Source organism: Triplophysa dalaica, chromosome 2 (genome assembly GCF_015846415.1).
Source record: "Triplophysa dalaica isolate WHDGS20190420 chromosome 2, ASM1584641v1, whole genome shotgun sequence".
NCBI lineage: Eukaryota > Metazoa > Chordata > Actinopteri > Cypriniformes > Nemacheilidae > Triplophysa > Triplophysa dalaica.
In genome coordinates this window covers 27,170,781-27,187,672 of record NC_079543.1, presented here as the reverse complement: position 1 = coordinate 27,187,672, position 16,892 = coordinate 27,170,781, and the positions used below count along the sequence as shown (strand labels likewise).

The 16,892-nt window shown below is 41.8% G+C and overlaps 1 protein-coding gene across 1 annotated transcript; it reads right to left on the bottom strand.

Annotated features, from left to right (window-relative positions):
* Positions 1-16,520, bottom strand: LOC130410920 (A disintegrin and metalloproteinase with thrombospondin motifs 5). Its single transcript, XM_056735698.1, has 8 exons — positions 15,216-16,520; positions 9,311-9,443; positions 9,055-9,222; positions 8,652-8,935; positions 5,228-5,411; positions 4,072-4,247; positions 3,805-3,980; positions 1-3,646 (listed from the first exon to the last, which is right to left on the bottom strand). The coding sequence occupies exons 1-8, from the start codon at positions 16,194-16,196 to the stop codon at positions 3,013-3,015; spliced, it is 2,736 nt and encodes a 911-aa protein (XP_056591676.1). The 5' UTR covers positions 16,197-16,520; the 3' UTR covers positions 1-3,012.
* Positions 16,521-16,892: the final 372 nt, after the last annotated feature.

Sequence of the window (16,892 nt, the reverse complement as noted above, 5' to 3'; positions counted from 1 at the left end):
AACTTTTAAATATAGTGATTTTTATATACTGTACAGTACAAATATATTCATGAAGATGGTTTAAAAACAATTTCTTAGAAAGGAAATATTCCGCTCAGTCATATTTCTAGTTAAATAGTAAATATGAGCCAAAAAATTACCAGAACAATAAATAAAATTCATGTGTTTTTCACATACCAGTACAAACAATAAATTATAAAATCAGTGCTGTGTGTATTCAGTACAACGGTTTTCTGCTGAGATGAGTGAAAACATTCCTGCGTTAAAATTACAGATGAAATATGTCAAGTTCTGAATCCGTTCACCAAAAACACTGTAATGAAATTAATCTCATGAGTTCAGTGAAGTGAATCTGTGCTGAAATGAATCATCTTTAAGGATGATCCGTTTGGACCGATGCATTAACTGTTGCTTTAACCGCGCAGATATCAGTGAGGAATCGCACCTGTCGCAGGTCACATGACACGTCTTTGGAGAGATACGATTGGAGAGACAGAGAGAGAGCGTGCTGAATTTAGAAATGCACCTGACATTGCTCACATCACTTTTAATAAACAGACGCAGTTGAAATGAACACGTTACTAGTGTTGTTGAAACGGGCAGTTCACCCAAATATAAAAAATTGTCATTACTTATTCACCCTCATGTCATTTAAAACCTGTATGTGACTATTTTGTCTGTACATCTGCACATATTTTGAGAAATGTCTCAGTTGTTTTGTGTCCATACAATGGAACTCAAAGGGAATCGGTGTCGTTTGCTTACCAACATTCTTCAAAATATCTTCTTTTGTGTTTTGTGGACGAAGAAGCTTTACAGGTTTGAAATGACATGAGAGTGAATTAATGATGAAAGAATTGCCATATTGGGTGAACTGTATCTTTAAGAAGTGTGTATATGCATGCTTATTCTAATGTATGACTAGCGTGAAGGCTGTAAAGGGATACTTCAAACAAAAATGAAAAGTTTGCTCTCATTTACTCACCTTCGAGTTGTTCAAAATCTGTATACATTTCTTTGTTCTGATGAACACAGAGAGAGATATTTGGAAGAATGCTTATAACCAGACAGATTTTGCCCCCCATTGACTCCCATAATAGGAAAAAATACAATGGCAGTCAAAAGTGCCCCAGAACGGTTAGCTGTCCTACATTCTTCAAAATGTTAATTTTTCCTAACAAGCGTTCTTCCAAATATCTTTCATAAGAACAAAGACATTTATACAGACTTGTACAACTCGAAGTGTAAATGATGACAGAATAAAATATTTTGGGGGAAGTATCCCTTTAACACACACTGAGTTGAAAGGGGGGCATTTGACCTGTGTGTAGGCCAGCGTAGGGAAGTTCAATTCATCAGCGATCGTTTACACGAGTCACATCAAAAGCCTCCAGACTGTTTGTATATTTTAGCCCTGCAGCATAAAAACACACTGCGTGTCATTATTTCCAAAAGTTTGGTCTCAGAAACGAAGCCGAGCTGTGGAACAGGTGTGCAGGGACCACGGAAATGGCGTGTTTCTGAATATGATTGGCTGGTTGCGAGTGTTCAGGGTACAGAAACATTAAAAAAGTACAGTGATGATAGTATAGTTCAGTCTGAAAAATAAAGATACTAAAAAGGGCCTCTAAAGGGATGCCATGAAAGAACCACCTTTCAGGTTCTTTTACTTAAAACCTGTTCTTGACTGCTCTTAAAACCCCCATTTCTTTCTCTTGTGATTAAAGCATATTAAAAAAAACTTTTTCCAATATAAAGACGTTCTTTATACAACCATACAGCCCAACAGAGACCCCTATAAAGGGACAGTTAACCCAAAAATGACAATTCTGTCTTCATTGACCCATCCTCAAGTTGTTCTAACTCTGTGTAAATCACTTTGATCTGCTGAACCAAAAGGATATTTGGAAGAATGACAGTTAGTTTCAGTTCTGGAACATGATTGATTACCATAGTAGGAAAAATGTATATGTTAGTCAAAGGCGCCCCAGAACGCTTTGCATTGCTAAATTCTTCAAAATATCTTTCTTTGTGTTCAACAGAACAAAGAAATGTATACAGGTTTTGAACAACTTGAGCGTGAGTAAATGGTGACTGAAGTTTCATTTTTAGCTGAACTGTCCCTTAAAGGAATCTTTATTTTTTTAAATGTTCTGTGAAGGCATCAGATTGTTATACTATGGTACCCTGATATACACAATGGCACTGAAATTTACATACACTACCACTATAATGGTCAATTGTCCAAAATACCACGGTATTTTTTGGTCATGTTTTTGTACGAAAATAATGGGGGCGTGGCCAAACATACAAACTTTTGCACACATCAGATGTCTCAATCAGACGTTGAGGATAAACTGAACCTGATTTTCTTTTCTGAACAACCATATTCGATTTTTGGATTGCCGACTCTAGTCGTTCGGCAGTTTGCAATGCTTTGAGCTTATTTTAGAATAGACATACAGTTAATCCAAGGCGACTTGCTGTGACACGCGACCTGAAGTCATTTCATTTCATGAGAGGCAGTCTGTGTTGATATCGACTTAATGAGCAGTGATGACTACCAATGCAAGACGATGAATATAGCTCATGATCTGATGCAATTGGATACTGCAGTCAAGTAGGAGCGCAACTAGCAACCAATTACACTTTTAAACACTGACAGTGTCAATGTACTGTACTATCTGTGCTAGGGGTTGATGTGAAACGGTTGCGGTTTTGTCGTAGGGGCGGAACTGCATCGAGCGACCGATCTGCCGGTCACTTTTCCACATTTGAGGCAAGAGCTGAAGCTCTGTGTCCAAGTCACAAAACAACACAATTGCGGGATCCCACAGTGATTGTGTTTAAATCATGGAACAGCATTTATACAAACACAACTGTCAGTCTACACGAACCAGCAACGGTTCAGTCATGTAAGCGTCTATGTGCTCCACGTAGCCCGTGTCTCTGCTGGACACCTGTCACGGTCGACCGGAAACTACATCCTCCCTCAGTTCGTTTCATTGGTCCTCAACACTTTTTTATCAGGCAGTGTTTGAACACCGACGGCCGGGTGCCGAGCAGACAGCCTTTCGACAGTTTGTCTTTTGTGTCTTTGCATTGCACTGTGCGACTCTGCCAGCCCGTATCGCAAGTCCTAGAGCAGACCATCCATGGTCCCATCACCCACCGGGGTCCTGCGGGGGGCATCGTTGTCAAAGGCTCCGTCGTCGCCGGGACCTCAGTAGTGAATGTTAAGATCTCAACAGACGACAGCGCCGCAGCGGTCCCCGAAGATGCGATTGACGTCCGAGGGGGGAGCGGCGTCTTACGGGGCATGAAGAAGCTATAACGGATGTCTAGTGGCTTCTTAGCGTCCGTGGCGAGCACCTGCACCACCAGGCTTTCTAGTAATGCTCCAGGGCCCATGCTGTGAAGGTACTCGTCTCGCTGGCTCCACCCGCTGTAGTTAAGAACGGAGCCATTGAGAGGAATGACCGTCTCTGATGTGGAGATCATGAACTTGCCGTTCAGAAGGTATTCTCCACCGGGTCGCCGCAGAGAGAGGTAAGCTGTGTATCGCGTTTGGCCTTTAGGTTTGTACTGCCTTACTTTGAAGTGCGTCGAGCCCTCGGGAACCTTCACGACATCAGTGTAGCCCTTACTGCAGGAGACACATAGAGATCGCACAACATCAATACACACACGTGACTTATTATTCTCCGTTCCAGGATAAACAAAGAAGGCTGAGTAAGGACCATGTGTCAAATCTGCAAATTACTTAAATCAGTCTAATTTGTTTGCATGTCTATACTTTCTAACCTCTTCTTGGTGAAAAATCCAGCCACTTTGATACAGCTGTTTCCGTCCCCCCCGCAGATGCCGCACTTGTCAAACTGAAGTTTTGAGCCAATGATTCCGTCGCAGCCCGTGCGCACACAGTTTCCTTTAACACACACGGAGCTGCTATGCGGCCGGCATTCTGTCCCGTCAATCACCTGCACGAAAAATAACATTGATTGGTGTGAATCTCCAAAACGTTTTCTGCAATGTACGACACATATTCTCCACAAAACACTCTACACGCACCCTCCGGGAGAACACAACGTAGTATCCTGTCCCATTTGCCCGGCAGGTTAACTTGCACATGTCTTTAGGAAGAATTCCTGCATACTTTGGTAACCATTCAACGAAAGTCTTCACTCCTTTAGGGTCTGTTTGATGCCCGTTCCGTTGCGCACACTGCTCCTGTCTGAAATTCTTAGCTAGCACAGATACAATGACACAAAGAGTAAGTGTACATAATATGTGAAACAAACACTAGATAAAAAGGTAGATTATATAAGGGGGTGATTCTCACGAAATCTTGGTTTCAGGATGTCAAATAACAACTGTATCAACAACTTCATATTCAACTTTATATTTATTTAAAACAAGATATGACATATTTTAAGGCAATAATTTAAAAACTTTTACGGACAGTTTAACACCATTTAAAATATTATTTTACAAGAAAATCCTTATAACCGTAACTATTTTAAACTGTCAATCTCGTAGCATTTTCTAAAACAAGCGAAGCCATGATGCCTAAGAAAGTTTACATAAATCATACATTGGGCTCATATGACACGGCTTAAACTTCTTTCTTTCACTATTTCTTCATTTGTTTTATACATGAATAATCTGTCAATCCTTTTCTTTGTCATTTTTTGTCATTTGAGAACATCTAGTAGAACACTCAATTGGATTTTCACAATATTTAAATTTTACTCTGTTTAAAAAAAAATACAATTTATTCTATTGTTGGTCATTGTTATTTATTGTTAATTTTATGATATTCTCAGAAGTTGTATGTGCAACAATACTGGCCGGTTGAGCTGTGCAATATGATGCCTGTCCGCATGTTTTGTTGCCATTGTTAAGGCGATTTTATGTGAATGTATTGACTTTTTAACCTATTGTGTATTTATTTACATACATTCTCATTACTTACATGTGGTTTGGAAATACAGCATTCACTAAGCCCAAGACAAATTTCACCAAGGGGACAATACGCTATATTGTATAGTATTGTATTAGTTTTGTCGTAATATGTTTTGTTGACACACAAATTTTCACGTGAAGTGGTTTTGTTGTGGCATATTGTTGTGCCGAGACTTTGCTGTTATGTGGAATGGTTTTGCTGTGAGACTTTGAAGGGCTGTGATGTGTTGATGTTCTGTGCGATTTTGCTGTGATATCTCACCGGCTGGTGGGCACGGGCTGACGTTACAGGACCTATAGACAGCTCTCTTTCCCGTGCAGTAGCGCCCGTTGTTGCGTGGCGGGGGGTTATTGCAGAGACGATTTGCAAACTGGACGCCACCGCCACATGTTCGAGAACACGAACCCCACGGACCCCATGAGCTCCAGCTACCGTGATTGGACGTCTGCAACAGAAAATCAGAGATTTCTAAATAAACACATTAACCTCATACAAATGAGCAAGTAGCAGTATCGATTAATGTTTTACTTGAAAACAGAACATTTGTGACCCTGGATCACAAACCCAGTCTTAAGTAGCACGGGAACATTTCCAACATGTCAAAAATCATCAGGATATGTAGTAAAGATCATGTTCCATGAAGATATTTTGTAAATTTCATAACCTAAATATATAAAACCTTCACTTTTGTGAGTGGATGCCCTTCCACATATTAACAACTTCAAAGGCAATTTTCTCAACATTTTTTCAGATTCCTTAGTTTTGAACGGTTGTATCTCAGCCAGATATTGTCCTATTCTATCAACTCATACATCAATAGAAATCTTATTTATTCAGATTAAGTAAAACCCCATACGACTAGTTTTGTCGTCCAGGGTCAAATTTGCATAATGCAAATAGTATGCATACAACAAAAAAAGCTTTGTAGTTTATGGTTCTATTTGTACTAAAGCTGCCTTTGTTTCTATTTCTGTCAACACACAGACTACAGGGAAATCTCATTGGTCCAAAATGCTGCTGCAAATAACTGTTTATTAATACGTTATATTAGATTGGTTCTGATTGGCCGCGATTAAAATGTGACGCACATCATTTCTGCTGTGATTGAGGACAGATGCTTGAAGAGTCTGTTCACAGGAAAAGCGAGTTACGAAGACGACTCCAAACCAAAATATTTTCACTTTTAAGTAAGCTGCACCAATATATGTTGAGCGATAAAAGCAATTTGCCTTGATGTTGACACTGGCGGCTGATTTACTAGCTTATAACTTTGTTACCTTCCGTTGTGTCATCAAATTAATGTCCTCAAAATTTTCTTCCAGCCGGCTCGGAGTTGAAATGAAACCTCCACTGACTTATCCCCAAAAACCCTCTGTTGGTTTAATAAACACAAACTCGCCTGGTTTTTAAAATGTCATGAGGTGCCGAGGAACGATTGGGCAGTCGAGTTGGAAAACACATTTTCATTGACCTCTCATGAACAAGTTCAACAAAACAGCAGCAGTGCTGTCTGAAGAGTGTGTGAGAGACTGAAACACACACCAGCGGCAGGAAGGGTGTGGAGAGAAACTTCAGAACCAGCGTGTGTGTGTAACACAACAGAGCCGCATTTCCTTATTCCACGCGACAAACAAACGCGCATGCATGAAGAGACACGCTCAAACAAGAGGGATATTCTTCAGCAGGACAAAAATAAGTCTCGTAAACATGTAATGACCTGTGACACGTGGAGGAAAATACCAGGCCTGTCTAGTGGAGGACAGGAGGAGAAATTCCAGCAGGTGAAAAAACGAACGTGCTTCATTCATTTCTGCATTGAAAAAGTGTGCTTTTATTGATTTAGGCAGAAGAGTTTCCCTACATTTTCGAAAGGTTTCCATCTACGTTGATCACCAAATAACACTGAACCCTTTGACTTCCATTGTATGGACACATTTCTCAACATATCTTCTCTGTACAAGAAAGAAAGTCAAGCTGTCCCTTTAAGACGGTGATGTTTTTGACTTTATTTATATATTTTTGAATTATTTGAAATACTTTATAATACTACTGATGCTGTTGGTTTATCACTCTCCTATAAGTGAACACATATTTACATCAAATCTTAACTTCTTAAGATTACTCGGTGCGGTTGTAAAGAGTGAATATGTAATATGTCTGCGCACATCATCTCCATTTTCATACAGACACGACAAGGAGTTTCAAAAAACTTTACGCTCTTAAAAGCTTTTATATTTTTTGTAAACGCCTGCTTAGTTGCTGATATGTCAAGTAGACTGAATGAGATGTTGGCCAGAATGATTCATCAGATGATAACTGATTGCTATGAGATCATCAGCTAAAACTGTGTGATAAACCAACCAAAAGTATTTAAAGTAATATAAAAGTTAACAAATAATATATAAATCATCTTACAGTGAAAGCTCAACCAAAACTAAAACCTGCATGACTTGTGCAAAGAAGATCTTTTGAGAAATGTCTCAGTTTTTTTTTTGTGTTTCCAATGGAAGTCAATGGAGTCCAACGTTTTTCAGACTATCTTCTTATGCATTCTGATGAAGGACAAAAGTCATACAGGTTTGGAATGACCAGAGGATGAATAAATGATGATCGATTTTTTTTTGCTTTTTCTAATGATACTGCAAGAGTTATTCTGAAAGAAACAAGTGAGGAATATCAAGTTAATCCACTGCAGAAGATTGATTGATATGATGAAGAATTCAGGAAGAAAAGAAAGGGAGAGTAAGTGAGAGAGTGAGAAAGAGAGACACAAACCCTTATAGGGGGTTCACACCAAATGCGTATTAAGCGTAAAGTAAATTACTTACAAAGTCAATGCAAAGCAAACGCGTGTGGACGCAAACTCGCAGCTGGTGATGTGAACCCATCTCGTCTTCCGCGAAGGTTAAAAATATTTGTAAGAACGAGTCACTCAAACAAAACTAGAAATTTACATTTACATTACATTTAGTCATTTAGCAGACGCCTTTATCCAAAGCGACTTACAAAGAGTGAGGGAGCAACAAGCGATATGTCATACAGGAGCCATAATACATTAGGTGCCAATACAAAGTTACTGGTTTCAACAAAAGCTAGACCACTACCTGTTGAGAGAAAGGGTTTATTATTATTAATATTATTTTTCATTTGTCTGTCAGGTATTCACAGAAGAGAAAATTTGCGTTTGGCGCGACGCGACACACCAATCTGTTTGTTCTTAATGCTGGGTTCACACCGAACGCGAACAATTGCGTTCAACGGTCTTTATTACTCGCGGGAAAGGTTCATTATTTGAGTGACACCTTCTGACAAATTTTTCTGCCAAGGCAAGATTGACGGGTCGCCCGATTCACGTCATTCGCATCGCCTGCGATCATTCGTGTCTATTCGCGTCTTTGCATTAACTTTGTATGTAATTTAATTGCGCAAATCGCTTAATTCGCGCTCTGTGTAAACCCCCCATCCCATAATGGCAAATCGCGCAAATCACATGAGAATATAAATAAAAGCTTAAATGTGCTTTAAAAATAGCAAGAATTTCACTTTTAATATGACGAGTGTTTGAAGGAACGGTCGAAAAAGAACCCTTCAAGGGCAGACCATGTTACATTTTGAAGAAAAAATACTGGCTGTTTTACTTTGGAGTAAATGAGACTGATGAATTTCAAGTAGACGGCAAACTTACCGAATAGTGTTTCTTGCGAGTTTTGTCCACACATTTTCCCTGCAGACAGATTCTTCCCTTGCCGCACGGTGTACCTTCCACACCTGGAAGTTTCTTGGTCAGACAAACCATCTGGCCCTTCCTGATTACAGCACACCACAGACGGGCACACACGTCCATGCCCGGGCACACGGTGTACTCCGGGCCGAAGGCTAAACGGCACTGAAGGCCGGCGTCGTAACTCTGACCGGGGAGCTCTTCTGGACCCAGCAGAGGCTGGCGAGGGGAATCCAACAGACACTCGGCTGCATCAACACACAAACCAGAGCACAGCGTCAGTACAAACACGTTTATCTAAATGCATTGTTATTTTACAGCACAGAGGCACAGAGATAAAGTCGTTATAAAAGGATCGCTTTCTCACCGTTGCCGTCGTCGAAGAAGTCTGTGATGGTGGCCGACGTACAGCGGCTCCAGGGTTTGGAGGCATCGATGGAGGTCAGGATGGATGACATGAGCCGCTTGTCCTCAGTGGCGCCGAAGCGTTCCTCACAAAACTTGGAATCGTCGTGAGACAGGCCCAGAAGATGTCCTAAGCGAATGCACAGGCAAGTGATGTCAGGAATGTCTGTGTGAGTATGCATTGATTCTTGGGGTATGCGGGGCGATGCAATCAATACCGATCTCGTGCGCCACGGTGAACGCCGCGTGCAGCCCGTCGTCCTCAATGATGGCACAGCTCCTCTCTGGAGAGCACACGGTGCCCACGTCAGCCATGCCGAGAGTGTCGCATGAATGATGTCCACACAGATCCTGCACACATCACACACACACTGGTGAGTGCACAAGATATCGGCTACACACCCTCATCTTTCTCGCACGCAAACGCACACGTGCTTATGTTGAATGCATGAATTAGCATTTTGTCTTTTCCTCTTTGTGTTTGGGGGGAAGTATTGATCTACAAAAGTGAGTATAAGACCCCTGAGGGCCATTAACATGTTACACAAGAGGTCAATGAATTCATTAACAGAGCCCTGCGGTGACCGGGTGTGCCGACGAATTGACAGTAAAACATCAGATTCCATTGACCCTCAACAACGGTCGAGAAGTCAACCAATAGAAGTGCCACTTCAGGTCACATGATCTATTTTTTCCGCGGTATAATATAATGTTTATGTAAGCAGCTGTGATGGCTGCTTGTTGCATGTGCAAATAATTGGACATGAAATATCCATTTGAATAAGACTGTGCATTGCAACCAAAAGAAAACAGATTTGTTAAATGAAACATCTTGTTTTTACTCAACACATGCCGTTTGAGAAAAGATTTGCTCCAGGTTTTGGGCTGGTCTAACAGAACACACGCACACACGTGCACACACGCAACCCGCTTTCATGTTTACTGTTATACGTCATTGACAATCCTAGCAGACATGAAATGCTCGCATTTCTCAAAATCTGAAAACGTTCATACACAGGCGCAGACAGGTTGATTTTTCACAGGAGTGTTGATGACAGCCGTTCGGTGTGTTTACTCAGTTAAAGAGGATGAAAACAGTCTGCGTTCTGTTCTGGACCCGATGGCAAGCGTGCACAAACAGCTCACATGCCACATGAAAGAAAGACACTTTTAAAATCACCGGCCCCTCGAGACCGCCTGCGTTTGAAAAGGCAACATCGAGCGTGAGTGTCTATAGGCCTAAGTGTGTAAACAGGTTGCAGAGTTTAGCTCATGAGGAACGCATGTGTAATGTGTTATGATGAGAGAGTCTAGCCAACCGCTCGATCGACAGGAAACCTGAACACAGATGAATAAACACATACACTTGATCCTCAAACCATGCGTGCTGTTGAGAAGAGATGTCATGTTACTATGAGAGGCAGCTTAGGCCTTAATTATTGAAATGACTCTTACATAACACTAGTGAAATAAAAACATCGATCGACCTTAGCGAAATTCATTCATACGTATTAATGAAATATGTCACGATTCGTGGGTGAAGAGCCCAAGTGCAGGCAGCGGTGAAGGGGTTAATGAAAACAAGACTTTGATAATAATAAATAAAAGACTCACAATGGGCATAATAACAACAAAACACAACTCAAAACACAATTCAAAACAAAACACTTCCCAGGAGGGAGCAAAACAGTAACTAAATAACAAACAAAGACAGCAAGGTTAAGCAAGGTAAGGCAAGGGTAGGATAGGCAAGACAAGGCAAACGCATGGCAAACTAACAATATGCAACGCAAACACTCAAAACGAAAGAGCACAGGACAATAGACACAAGGGCATTTTAAAGGGGACCAAATCAAGAGGGAACAGGTGCGGGGCATGAAATAATTAACAATCAATATTGAAGAGATGAGAGGGCAGGAACAGAGAGGAGACTGGAGAGAGCGTATGGAAGGCCATGAGGGCCATAATGCCACTATTCACATACACTACAAAACATGACTTTCTTACTTAGTTTGTTCTTGCTTTCCAGTAAAAATGTCTACATATTTTTTTTACTAAAAACAAGACTTATTTTCTTAGGTCAATTTGCTCATCAAGAAAATGCATCTTGATTCAAGAATGTTTAGACATTTTTACTGGAAAACAAGAAAAACCGTCTATGTAAGAAAGTATTTTTTTGCGGTTCTGTCATGGTTCTGCCGCTAGGTCAAGAAAAGCAAGACAAGGTGGGACAGAACCATGACAGAAATACATCTAACACTAGTGAAATAAAAACATTCATCGACCTTAGTAACATCGATCGACCTTAGCGAAATTAATTCACACGTATTAATGAAATACATCTTACAAACACTAGCAAAAATCATTCATGTAAATTACTACACAACCATTTTTAAAGAAAAAGATTAAAAGTGAGAGACTTTTTTTACGAAGAAACCCTTCGTAATCCTAGCTCAACCACCTGCAAACAAGAAAAGCATGTGGAATACTAGTAGTTCATTATTTCACAGACTCCAACAGAGAGACATTAAAGTCCCAGAATGATGAAAACATACATAAGATTCCTGACGGGTCACTCCAGAACATCTAACTCGCACGCAAACACACACGGGAATGTTTATGTGCTCACGGCTCTCACACTTGGCAAGCGCTTTAAGCAAACATGTCGAGTGCAGACAGACAGGAAGACAAGTGGTAGGTGGAGAAGATTCTGGATATTTGATTCTAGGTGTGACGGGCCCGAGAATGCCGCGAGCTTCTGTCAGCTGGTTCTGATTTATGGGGCGTTCCGGGGGCCAAGCATATGGCCCGGGTTATTCTTCAAACTGATCTGAGGTCTGTTTACCGAGCGGGACAATATGACTGTTATGAGCGAAGGTCTTCTGGACTGCTTGAACCTACAAAATCATAATCTCCTGATGTCAACAGGGCTGGACGCCTTTGGATGATACTGAAAATACTTCGAAGTACGAATTGTTTTTTAATCTACAAGAACCAAACCAACAGCAGCCTGCAAATATAAATGAAAATACAGTCAAATTCTCAACCGGGAGTCTCTGAAACAAACAAAACAAGACGTTCACACCGATTTTACAGAAATCCAACAACTTGTCAAAAAAAATTCTTCATCCTACTGAGCGACTCCAGAGAGGCCGGAATCTATCCTAGACTGTTGCTACACAACGCTGGCATCGAGCGAAAGGACTTCAGAGGACGGGGTGTATAGATGGATGGATTGGCGCGGTTCAGAATGTCTGTGAGACTTTCAGTGAACTGTTAACGTATAGCCGCCGCGCTACAGGAAGTGTGAAATGCCCCAGTGCGTTACAACTAACAAACAGGGCGCGGACGGAGGTCACTGTGTGACTCTTACTTTTGAATTACAAAACAGACAAGGCCAAGACGAAAAACAACCGAGACATTAATCATTTGATGTCTTTAATTTCTCAATTGTTTTTTCTTAAACAATGTGGTCTCATATTCTCATGAGGACAGAGTTACTCTGATGATAAAGTGCGTGTCTCATCTCGGCATGAACACATGATGCATTGTCTCCGGTGGACAAGGCGCAGTCATGTGTCCATCTTCTCTCTGATGTAACGACTTATCACACATTCACCCATAGGCCTGCATGTTCTCAATGTCGCCCTTGTTTCAGCTGCATGGACGTATTTACGCGCCTGAGATCATTCTGGGACTGAAATGAGACCGGAGCTATTAATGACAACTGGGCCAAATGGCAATTTTATAAAAAGCTATATCACAACAGTTTCAGAACTAAAATTAATATTGTTTTTCTGGGCGTCGATCTAATTTGACAGAAATGTAGAAGTGATTACCTAAAAATGAAAAATTCATGTCACTAATGTTGTTCTCATCCAAACCTGTATGCTGTTATTTTATTTCTGCACTGCGACACATACAACAACCAAAACCATCAATTCCTTATTTTTTTTGTGCAGTTTTACATACCGGTTAAGGGTTGGTAGATAATGAATAACTTTTAACTTTAGTCTGACTTATTTACTCCCAAAAATGTATTTTTTTAATACCAATATATATAAATGTCCTCTCATGTCTGACATATCAACATCCAACAAGATACATTTACTTGAGAAACAAAGTAATTGATTAAACGGATACTTTGATGACAGAAATTCTGTCATCATTACTCACTTTCGAGTCTGTTCCAAATCTGTGTAAATGTCTTTGTTCTGATGAACACAGAGAAGATATTTGGAAGAATGCTTATAACCAGACAGGTTTCGCCCCCCATTGACTCCCATAGTAGGAAAACTTACTTTATCATTTTTTATGTTCTGTTGAACACCAAAGAAGATATTTGGAAGAATGTAGGACAGCAAACAGTTCTGGGGCACTTTTGAAAACCATTGTATTTTTCCTATTATGGGAGTCAAGATCTGTCTGGTTATAAGCGTTCTTCAAAATATCTTTCTCTGTGTGCATCAGAACAAAGAGATTTAAACAGATTTGAAACAACTCGAAAGTGAGTAAATGATGACAGATTTTCCTTTATTGGGTGAAGTATCCCTTTAAGTCTTGATTTCCAGGAAAAAAGGTCAAAATTAGTTTGTTTAAAACAACTACAAATATATTTTTAACTAAAATAATTTAACTTAAACTTTATAAGAAATTCTTTTTTGTAGTGTTCCTTTAATCTCTTACTAAAATAACCAGTCTGTACGATCATAAAGACCCTTTGGACATACGTAAGAAGGAAATGACACCCACAGCTGTGAATCTCTCAGTGGGCGTCTCTTTTTTTTTAGCCCATCACAGTCTGTGACATGGTACTTCCCAACCACACACACTCCTAAACAAAGTCCACGCCAACATGATGCTGGACACAGGACTCGCCAGAGGAAAGAAACCGCTGGCATCAAGCCGCCTGTGCCAGGCCAGGACATTCCCCCACTGTCAAGAGACGCTCCTCTTTGCGGAATTTGGTGTGGTGATCCTTAATAAGGGAAAGCAATGTCAGCATCATTTACAACAGCGCCAAGAGAGAACACCAGGAATTCATTGCTGCTACAGGCATTCGTATAACAGCATTTAATTCAATTCACAAATGTACTTTAAGTGTGCACAGTTTGGTGGAACCTCATGTCTGTAACCTTAGGCGCATTCATATTATCACATGGTCCAGTCTGAAGTTCTCTGAAAACAACAACTCATAACCGAACCAAAAGTCATGAAAAGATGCTAAAGAAGAATCGATTCCCCCATTCCCAAACCTAGTATAAAAATGTCCCCTCCGTCTGAACAAGACCTCGCATGACATGTACCACAAGACTCATTGGGAAACCTGAAAAGTTCACAAACCACAAGCGAGGGGGGCTGAGGGAGGCCTGGCGCTCTGTACAGTACTCTGGACTTTTGTGGTGGCAAACGAGTGTGGTCTCAACCGGTGGATGGATTTCAAATGGGAGATCTGTTTATTTTCCTCAGTTCCCAGCGCTCCACAGAAAAAGACAGAGGGAGGGAGAGGGCTGTGGTTACCGGGACTCCTATCTGGACAGCAGCAGCTGATTCTAAAAGCATTCTGCATGAGGAATGTGCAAGGATAGCACAAGAGATCACACACTACATGAGGACATATGAGTCTTTCCGAAGACTCCTGGCTAGAAAAACAGAAACAAAGGAAATTATTTTACACTGTTGCAAACAGGAAGGGAGAGAGACTGAAGTTCCCTGCTGAACACATCAGATTTTCCTTTTAGTGTTACTCCTATACCACGGTATTTCATGATACTCTGAAATTTTACAAAGTTAACTATGGTCATACACTTATTGGTACATGAGACAAAATATCACTCATTCAAAATATTCCTGCCAAATTAATAAATGTAAATGTGTTACCAAAGCACAAAGAGTGCCATGTTAAAAAACATGGAATACCACAGATGTCTTTAAAATCTCTGTGAGTAATGTGGCACATTAATATGTTAACAATTCAGCACTACAATATTAAAGTACACAGTGTACGCAAACGCCCCCGACACACAATTCAAAGTGCGCAAATGCTGCTGCGCATCTGCACAGCTAGAGACGCGCGTTTCGTCTGATGGATCTGCACTCAGAGCACGAGCTTCAGTTTTTTACCTGCCTGGTGAAGAGGATGGCGGCGTCATGGTGATGCTGGTGGTCATCATCCAGGGGGTTCTGCTGGTTCTGCCACTTGCAGAAACTCTTGAGGGTCGCCGCTGCGTTTTTGGAGATATCAATCCCCTTCTCGCCCTCGGCCAGAACCGCGACCTTTACCACGGACAAGCGAATGGGGTTTTCGATGCTGGCGTGACCGTATAGTTTGGACGCGATTGATGCGAGCGTCAACAGGTAGTGATGCAGGTCCTTCCCGTATTTCTTCGTCATGGTGTCATCCGCGACCAGCAGGAGCTCCACGTGCCGTGCGCGAGACACGGACCTTTTGCGTCGCTTCGTCGTGTCTGACCTGACGAACTTTGCCCACCAGTTTCGTCCACGCGCGTAGTCATCCTCACCGTGACGAGGGGTTTTGCGCGTCCGTTTACGTTTTTTCGCGTCACGCGTGCCGCAGCTGTGCAGCTCGGGCATGGCTTTGAAACTGAAGCGCTCGCGGGTGTAATAGTGGAGAGAGTGTGTCGCGTCAGCATCCTCGACTACACGCAAGTCGTTCTCGTGTCCTTTTGCCCGTACGAGAGGCGTGATGGTGTACCGGGCGTGATCCACGGCAAAGAACCCCTGAAGTCCACCGCCACACAGACTAAACACCGCCAAAGACTCTGCGTTTGTGTTCACGGTTCCGCGGTAAACGCATTCCCGGCGCAGCGGCGGCGCGTCCTCTCCCGTGCTTAAGTAACGGGACGATATCGACTCATCCCGCTCCATATCCAACTGAAACCGCTGGCCGTCCATGTATAACAGATACCCCGCTTTCCCTCCCCCGTGATATATCCGATCCACAGTGCGCACGACGCCGCCGGTCCGGTGGGCAGGTGTGCGCAAGGACGCTTTGGCAGGTGTAGAGAACGCGCTGGACGCAATGGAGCCAGATGCGCTCAACGCAGCGGACAGCGCGCAGCACAACAAAACAATCCGCCACATGATTTAATCCGATGGAGAAATGTTGTTTAGTCCAACGTGTCGTTTAGTCAAAGACTTTTGCAATCCGCATGAGATGTTTAAGGCGAATTTAGGAAACTGGTCCATTTGTCCGCGTGCGCATCTTCTACAAAATAAACACGAGAGAGGCGCGAGAATAGACGAGGAGGAACTAAAGTGAACTTGTAGAACAAAACACAAAGTTTCCTCTTAAAAGCACCAGAGAAAGAGAGAGAGAAAGAGTCCTGCCCCCTTTGCACTCTCTCTCTCACACCAGCCCTCCTCCTCTCTCATTCTGTTTGTGTGTGTGTCGGAATCTAAGTCCGGTGAAAGCCGTCGGGACCGACAAGCGACTCTCGGCTGTGCCGAGAATCAAACAACGGAACAACGTGCAAACTAAGCGGAAACATGCGCGTTCATGCACCCGAGAGAGTCTGGAACGCGACTGTTGCGTTTTTAAAAGGATACTTTTCAGGTTACTGTGCGGACGGAGACATTTTGTACTGTAAAAAGTTTTGGGTGATATACTGCATGATGCCTACATACATTCAAATGGAAATGTCTTTAAATGTGGGAGGCAAATTTGTAACATGATTGCATTTTTATTTATTTCTCAAGATTACCAAATCAAACAGTAAAGCAGGGATTTGCATTATTATATAGGCTTAAATAAACAAGAGAACATCTCCAACTATCTCC

Bases quoted from the DNA above. Each gene is read 5' to 3' on its own strand.
- LOC130410920 (XM_056735698.1), bottom strand. From the start codon at position 16,196: ATGTGGCGGATTGTTTTGTTGTGCTGCGCGCTGTCCGCTGCGTTGAGC. The intron at 8,936-9,054 runs GTGAGAAAGCGA...GTGTTGATGCAG, and splicing joins CTTCTTCGACGACGGCAACG to CCGAGTGTCTGTTGGATTCC. The intron at 3,981-4,071 runs GTGCGTGTAGAG...TTTTTCGTGCAG, and splicing joins ACGTTGTGTTCTCCCGGAGG to GTGATTGACGGGACAGAATG.